Below are 8,472 nucleotides of genomic sequence, written 5' to 3'. Positions count from 1 at the left end.
CTTTAGTTGATGATGAAATTGCATAAGTTCTTATAGTTCAATTTTCTGTGTTTTCACCATTCAGTAAAAGCAAGCAGAAAGAGGAGCTGTGTTTTTTTCTTCACATTAATATTTTAATATGTTCATGTGGATTGACAGGCTAATTTCTCATAAACATATTTGAAAAATCCTTTGTGTAGAAAATCATTGTTTTATATAAATATATAAATAATTTTATTTTTAACAGAGATCAAATCTGAGACCAGGTGAAACATAGCCAAAGGAACTTTTTTTTTTTTTTTTTTGGGACAGGTAGAGTTAGACAATGAGAGAGAAACAGAGAGAAAGGTCTTCCTTCCGCTGGTTCACCCCCCAAATGACAGCTATGGCCGGCACACTGAGCTGATCCAAAGCCAGAAGCCAGGTGCTACCTCCTGGTCTCCCATGCGGGTGCAGGGCCCAAGCACTTGGGCCATCCGCCACTGCATTCCAGGGCCACAGCAGAGAGCTAGACTGGAAGAGGAGCAACTGGGACAGAATCCGGCGCCCCAACTGGGACTAGAACACAGAGTACTGGCGCCGCAGGTGGGGGATTAGCCTAGTGAGCCGCAGCACCAGCCTAAAGGAACATTTTTAAATTTTTTTTTAGTGGCAGAGTTATGAAACTGCATGGATACAATCCTTCCAAACACAGCTACTCAGGTACTCCAGCCTCTTCTTTGTGAATCTCTTAAAAATAATGTAACAATATTTGTTATTTCAGTATATGTAGAAATATGTTCCTATCCCTCTTGATTAGTGAAATGGGATTTCTATATCACGTTCAAATATCAAAACATTATCAAATAATATTTAGAGGTCAGGAAACTCTAAGTGTTTTATGGCAATGATACAATGTTCTGAATGCTCTTCAATTAATAATGGGATCTGATAAAAAACAGATTTCTTAAAGTACTATTTTAAAAATAATAACCGTCATAAAAAATGATAGTAAACTAGGAAAAAGTGGTTTTTTTCTTTTCACAGATCTCTAAAACCAGTGAGAGGAAAGACCCCAGCCTTTCTTGTCTCTGAAAACATGCTTTTGCATGACATTTATTTTTTAGAATTACATGATCATGAAACAAGACCAAATAAACAGGAACAGATAAAATCATTTTATACAGATTCTTGTTGCATTTTTCTGAAAAAATTCCTTAATATCATAATCTGATAAATATCCCCATATTTCTAGTATTAAAAAAGTGTGTAGATTGGAGCTTTTTAGGATATAGATAAACCCAAATTACTAAGCAATATTTTGGTTGATTTAATTGAAAATCACCTGTAAAAATCTCTACAGTTAATGTTATCAAATTGTATGTTTTTAATTTGCTTATTTCTTAGAGACTATTTTCACAAAAATTTTATTATAAACAATATCATTTCTGTTTCTTTCTTTTATTTCTATGAGAAAACTTTGATGCTAAGAATTTTTTAAATCTGTAATAAATATCTTCCTTTAAATACCATCCATGTCCTACTCTGGTCCCTTATTAATCTTTGGGTTACTAGAGATCTTCAGACACTTTTATTTTATTACACATGTTTATATGCATTATGTGCTGTATAATACAATTTCAAAAAAGATGCTGTGGCCTTAATGCACAGAAAATCAAATCTCAACTAGGAATCCATGTGTATTTCATCTTTATGTGATTTTATATCCATGATAATGCATAACATGGTGATTTTCAATCTATGTATTATTGTTTTTAAAAGATACATTTATTTTTCGAAAGGCAGAGATTCAGAAAGAGAAGGAGAGAGAGATCTTCCATCTATTGGTTCAGACCACAAATGACCACTTGAGGCAAAAATGGGCCTGGCTGAAGCCAGGAGCTTTTTCCAGGTCTCCCGTGTGGTTGCAGGGTTCCAAGCCCTTGGGCCGTATTCTGCTGCTTCCCCAGGTGCATTAGCTGAATCGGAAGTGGTGCAGTCAGGCCTTGAACCAGTGCCCATGTGGGATGCTGACACTGCAGGTGGAGGCTTATCTTTCTATTTCATAGCACCGACCACGATCTTATTCTTTTGTCTACAGTTTCTCTTTCTCTAAAAGGAGTTTTCTTATGAATTTTCATTGTCTAAATCAACACCAATAACCTCTTTTTCTCCTAAGTTGTTTGTAGTTCATCATGAAAATCCCTTTAACTTTGCATGATACAGTATTTATTGTTATGTACTTATGGATATAGTAGGATGCTTAGCACTCTAACTGACCTCTAACCAGCATCTAAGTGTGATAAACAATATGTACAGAGCACTAGAAGTGACAAACCCAACTTAGCATCACTATCCCTTAATTCAAATTATGTACACAAGCACACACACACACACACCCTTATGTATTTGTATGAGATTAATTTTCAAATATCAGAAATCTCCAAAATGACAATACAGAAAAGTGATTGGTTATGATGATGTTGTTATCTATTCTAGATTTTCTGATCACCTTGGATGAAAAAACACAACATCACAGTGGTGAAGGAATTCATTTTGATGGGAGTCACAGATCGCCCGGAGCTGCAGGCTCCACTCTTTGTGTTGTTCCTCATCATCTATCTGCTCTTATTGGTGGGCAACCTGGGCATGATCATCCTGACCAAGATGGACTCCAGGCTGCACACTCCCATGTACTTTTTTCTCAGACACCTGGCTATTACAGATCTTGGTTATTCTACAGCTGTGGGACCCAAAATGTTAGTAAACTTTGTCATGGATCAGAATACAATATCTTATTACTTTTGTGCTACACAGCTCTCTTTCTTTCTTGTGTTCATTATTAGTGAGCTTTTTATTCTGTCGGCAATGTCCTATGACCGTTATGTGGCCATCTGTAACCCTCTGCTCTACACAGTCATCATGTCACAAGGGGTATGCTGCATACTGGTGGCAATCCCCTATCTCTACAGTGTGCTTATTTCTCTTCTAATCACTACAAAAATTTTTACTTTAACCTTCTGTGACAACAAGATCATCAGTCATTACTGTGACAGCTTCCCCTTGATATCTTTGCTCTGCTCAAATACACATGAAATTGAATTGATAATTTTAATTTCAGCAGGATTTAATTTGGTTTCCTCCCTTCTGATAATTTTGTTCTCTTATCTGCTTATTCTTATAGCCATTTTCAGAATGAAGTCCACTGAGGGCAGGCAAAAAGCTTTATCCACCTGTGGATCCCACCTGACAGTGGTCACAGTATTCTATGGGACTTTGATATTTATGTATGTGCAGCCCAAGTCCAGCCATTCCTTTGAAACTGATAAAATGGCTTCTATATTTTACACACTTGTTATTCCCATGTTGAATCCCTTGATTTATAGCTTGAGGAACAAAGATGTAAAAATTTCCCTACAAGGGGTATGGAAAAATATACGCAACATTTTCTCTTAATAATTATCCATTTTATGGTTCCTTAACATTAGTCCTGCAAATACACTTTACTCCATGTGCATCCAGAATAAATGGCAATTATAAAAAACATTCAGCTACATTTCTGTGTTTCCAGAGAATCCAGGCACTTCTAGTTTCTAAAACTAATTTAGTTAAATAAAACCAGGAAAAAATTTTGACCTCCTTAAGGGGGGGTCAGTGGATTAAACACATAATAGGTTTTTATACTACAGCAGAATGTGTTTGGTGTAAATGGGCCAAAAGGTAAACTTTCCTGGGAATTCGTTGTTCTCTCCTGTTAAACTCTATCTGTTAAAAATTCCCCAAGGGGCTAACTCTGTGGCATAATGGGTAAAGCTGCCGCCCACAGTGCCAGCATCCCATATAGGGGCTGGTTCGAGTCCCAGCTGTTCCACTTCCGATACAGCTCTCTGCTATGGCCTGGGAAAGCAATAGAGGATGGCCCAAGTCCTTGGGCCCCTGCACATGCAGGTAGGAGATGCAGAAGCAGCTCCTGGTTCTTGGTTTCAGACTGATGCAGCTCCAGTCATTGTGGTCATTTGGGGAGTGAACCAGCAGATTGAAGACCTTCCTCTATGTCTGCCTCTGCCTCTCTGTAACTCTGCCTTTAAAATAAATAAGTAAAATCCTACAGGTGCTTTCAAAAATACTGTGAAGTAAGCAAGTGCCTCTTGTTGGTTGATGAGTTTATAATTTTAAACATGGCGACTTAAAGTCTTTTGTCATCCACAGTTATATATGATCTGCTGCTCATAAAACTAAAGCCTTGTTGGGTCTGTGTTTAGCTGTCCTCCTATAGGTTCCTATGGACTTTTTCCAGCCACTTCTATTGTATTCAGTACTTTGGGATGGCTCTGTAAACAGATGAAGCCAATAATGTATTAACAGTACCAACTGAGAGAAAGTATGGTTAACTGAGGTTACTAAAAAGAAAAAGCAATTCAAATCAATTGGCAATCTACAAAAAGAGTTAAAGATTTTAAAAGCTATTATTAAAATTGCTATATTGGTCTATTATGCTATATTATATGTGTGTACATATTGTATGTCCACATGGGAAAATTTTATTAAGAGTTTTATTTTAAATGGCTTATAGATAAGATTGTCCATAAATTTAAGCTGCTAAAATCAATCAAAGATACATTTTAATTTGTGGGACCTGAATCTGTGTATCATATGTTTTAGACTTGTTGGTAGAAAGAAACTAAAAACATTTTAGATGGTTGTGCTTCAGTTTACTGGCTAAACAAACTACACCATGTTAGATATTTAAGAGGTGTTTTCAAATACATGATTCTTAAAATTTATAGAAGGCATTGGACCTTCTGGTAAATGTTTTCTTAAGTTGTTATCTAATGGTTGAAACGGTTTGCTAAGTATTCATGTGATATTGCTATTGTCAGCAAGCGATCTAGGACTTGCTCCCTCATTTCTCTATTCTAAGCCCAACTTGTTCTTTCATTTCTCTATTCTCTTCAAGGTAGGAAACTAATTCTATTATGAAGGAATCTGTAGGATGCACAATTTAATCTTTAGACCTTATAAAAGAGATGGCTAACATTTTTCTGCAATAGCATAGCCAAAATAAGAACTCAAATAATAATCTCATAGCTAGATTCACTTCGCCATCAGCGAAGTATACAGTAAGTAGAAAAAACCTCCCTTTCAGACCAAAGGGAAAGAAAGTTTTAAAGTGAGAATATAATTTTCCTCATGGGCATTGTCTACCTTAGAAAAACTACTACAGAACATGCCTGTGACTATAGACTTGTAGTTCAGGCCACCGAAGATTAGAGATGGGAAACGGGCACTCCCTTGACTTGCATCCTCTGGTCTGCTTTAACACAAACCAGGAGGAAAGGAAAGCTCGGCATCAGAAGCAATGGGTGGCAGGCCTATTAATGGCTGATCTGTACAGTGATCTGCCCTCAAGGAGACCCAACAGACCAGTCCACTGCAGTGGCTTTCAATGTGGTAAGCCTGGGCTTCAGCAGAAGTCAGCTTGTGAAGAGCCCTGGCAGCTCTGCCAAGAGTTGGATCACTGGAAATGGACCTGCCCTGGAGTCGAAGGATGCCCAGGTCAGAGCCACAGATCTTATTGGCTCTAAGCTGAAAAGCCCTTCACTCAGCCCAACTTCCAAAGTGACCACTGCAGCTGAGGGGATGGTCAAGTAGGGTCAGCAACATTGCAGGCAGAACTGTAAATTTCTTGTTAGAGATGCCACCTGCCTTTACCAGGCCAGCTCTCCTCCCAGGCCAGCCAAGTAATGAAAGTCAACAGAGTGCCTTCCCCTAGGAGGTTCACACCTCCCTTAGGATATACCCCATGTGAAGAGATACATAGGTCTGGGCCTCTGAATTTACAAGGCCTAAAGCCCACCAGATTATTATCAAGCCGCTTCTGTCAGGTTCTATTTGCCTCTCAATCAGAAAACTTAATTGTAGCTTAGACAGCACCTTTCTTAGCTTCTCTAATAATGACTCTGTCCTTTGTTCTAGGCCCTGTCTAGTGCACTTGGGCCTCATTCCTTTGTAATCATAACCTCTACTCTACCACCAATGGCTCTACTCCCAACATGTGTGTACTGATGGTCCTCTTCCCCACTTAATGCTGTATAATTGTTCAAACCTGGTAAATGCCACTCTTAGGATCATTGGTTACTATCCTCACTCTGTCTTTTATGACCTTGTCTAAATATGATCAGAGTCGGCAAACTTGGAAGGCTTCCATAGCCTTGGCAACTCATGACGACAGCCTAAGATGGTTACTGGCGCCATAAACTAGAGTGTCAATTTGTTGGGTCAACAACAGGAGCCACTGTGCACTTGCTCCTCATGTGGGATCTCTGTCCTTAATGTGCTGTACATTTTGATTTAATGCTATAACTAGTACTCAAACAGTATGTTTCACTTTGTGTTTCTATGTGGGTGCAAACTGTTGAAATCTTTATACTAAATTGATCTTCTGTATATAAAGAGAATTGAAAATGAATCTTGATGCAAATGGAAGGGGAGAGGGAGCGGGAGGGGGGAGGGTTGCGGGTGGGAGGGAAGTTATGGGGGGGGGGAAGCCATTGTAATCCATAAGCTGTACACTGGAAATTTATATTCATTAAATAAAAGTTAAAAAAAAAAAAGAAAAAAAAAAAAAAACTCCCTGAGAGGAAGGAAGTAGAAGTGACAGAGGAAATGGATCAGATAGAATTGATGGATTCTGATTCAAACCAAGAAATATAATGCCATTATAATCGAGAAAGGTTTGAGGATGTTGAACATCCTCCCAGAGATCGTATTTGTTGTTAGTCTTCTTAATGGGCTTAGTGAACAATGCAGCAATGAGTAACTGGAAGACTAAGGTCATAGTATCATTGCTCTTTGCTATCGCTTGCTTTCTTTTAATATTGAACTATATTAGTGTTTTACAAGTTACAAGAGGAACAAATACAAATATACAAGCTCTGACTTTGTCTTATGTGGGCAATGACTTTGGTGTGCAAGATGAAGTTTGTTACCCCCAAAATTTACTTTTAAAAAAGTTCACCTAATAATTTTAGGCTTTACCTCTAACTGATTCAGCTGAGTATATGGACATAATTTGATTGAAATGCCAGGTATGTTTATTGACTTCAGTGAATGATCTTTCCTTGCTAAGCTATAGGATTAAAACTATGTAAGTGACCATCAGAAAAAAAAAGAACAATTAGTAAAGAAATCTTGGTCTGTCTAGTTATTTGTAATCAGTGGAATTCATTGAAATGCATCTGCATTTCTTGCTTCCTTAACTGTTTTTTGCATATAGCGTAATACACAACTTAGCTTATGAAATCTTTCTATAGAAAGGATTTATCATAATATGCTGTTACTTAAGGACTAGTTCATGTAGAATTGCATTGTCATATTTTTATAAATATAAATAAAACTACGTTGTCCAGTCCTGATTGAATTATTTGATTATTTTTAGAATGTAATAAGCCCCTGAGTAGTGACTTCTAAAGATGGATAATTTAGATGTTAATCGTAAAGAGACTTTTTCATAGAGAAATAATTGCATATAATGTATAGGGAGAACTTCTTTATATGTACTATAGGCGTGCTTTAACCTTAATTGTAATTTAATGTTGTAGTATATGAAACTATGATAAATAGCTTTAATTATCTGTTTATGAGTAACAATGTTTTCATGATTAAATCTGGATATCATAATATAAGCAAGTATTGAAATATATGATTGTCTCTATAATACATTGATAACAGTGCAAAAAGAAAAGCATCCCAATGTCTGTGTTGTTTCTGTATGTATAGCCCCTTCCTTCTGCCCTAGGCTTCATATTTTTCGCTGGCATATTTTGGAATTACACTTGATGTATGTTGTTTAGCTGAGATACTTGTTCACAAAAATTTGCTCAAATATACCTAGTCTAATCCCATTCTGTCCTCATCAAATGTGAGTCAGTGGGTACCTAATGTAGAGTATGGTGACTAAAGTCAGTAATACTGTTTTGTTTGAGTTGACTAGAGAAAATATTTTGAGTATTCTCACAACACACAAACACACTCAAAAGAGACATCTATTGTGATGGATATATTAATTGGACTGCTATTCACTACACAATGTATCCAATATAAAAGAATCACATTTTGTGTCTTCACTTACAAATGAAATATTTAAAATAAATAAATAAATAAATAAGAAACAGTGACTATTTAGAATAGTATTAAATGCAGAAAATGAATTCGAGAAAGATATAATTCATCAATAAATACATTATCACATAGAAATAGAAGGTAATGAATTCATTTTGTACCAGTGACTTATCAAATACAAAGCCACCAGAAGTGGATGAAGATGGTATTTTGAGCAGACTAGTAAGAAACTTTGGAGAGGAGGAAGCAAAATCAGGAACATGTTGAAAATGAAAAGAGCACTGGTGATTCCATTGTAACCAATCATTGCTATCCTAAGAAGTTTGGAAGACTGAGAGAAAGCAGAATTAAAACATATGAAGAACAGAGGATGAAATGACTATTGTTAATGAT

The 8,472-nt window shown here is 36.7% G+C and overlaps 1 protein-coding gene across 1 annotated transcript; it reads left to right on the top strand.

Annotated features, from left to right (window-relative positions):
* The first annotated feature begins 2,475 nt into the window (after positions 1-2,475).
* On the top strand, positions 2,476-3,414 carry LOC133764259 (olfactory receptor 8K3-like). Its single transcript, XM_062197932.1, has one exon. The coding sequence runs from the start codon at positions 2,476-2,478 to the stop codon at positions 3,412-3,414; it is 939 nt and encodes a 312-aa protein (XP_062053916.1).
* The last annotated feature ends 5,058 nt before the right edge of the window (positions 3,415-8,472 follow it).

The sequence above is a fragment of the Lepus europaeus genome, chromosome 7 (assembly GCF_033115175.1).
Source record: "Lepus europaeus isolate LE1 chromosome 7, mLepTim1.pri, whole genome shotgun sequence".
NCBI lineage: Eukaryota > Metazoa > Chordata > Mammalia > Lagomorpha > Leporidae > Lepus > Lepus europaeus.
This window is presented reverse-complemented; position numbering and strand designations above follow the sequence as displayed.

Coding starts and splice junctions, on each gene's coding strand:
- LOC133764259 (XM_062197932.1), top strand. CDS start 2,476: ATGAAAAAACACAACATCACAGTGGTGAAGGAATTCATTTTGATGGGA.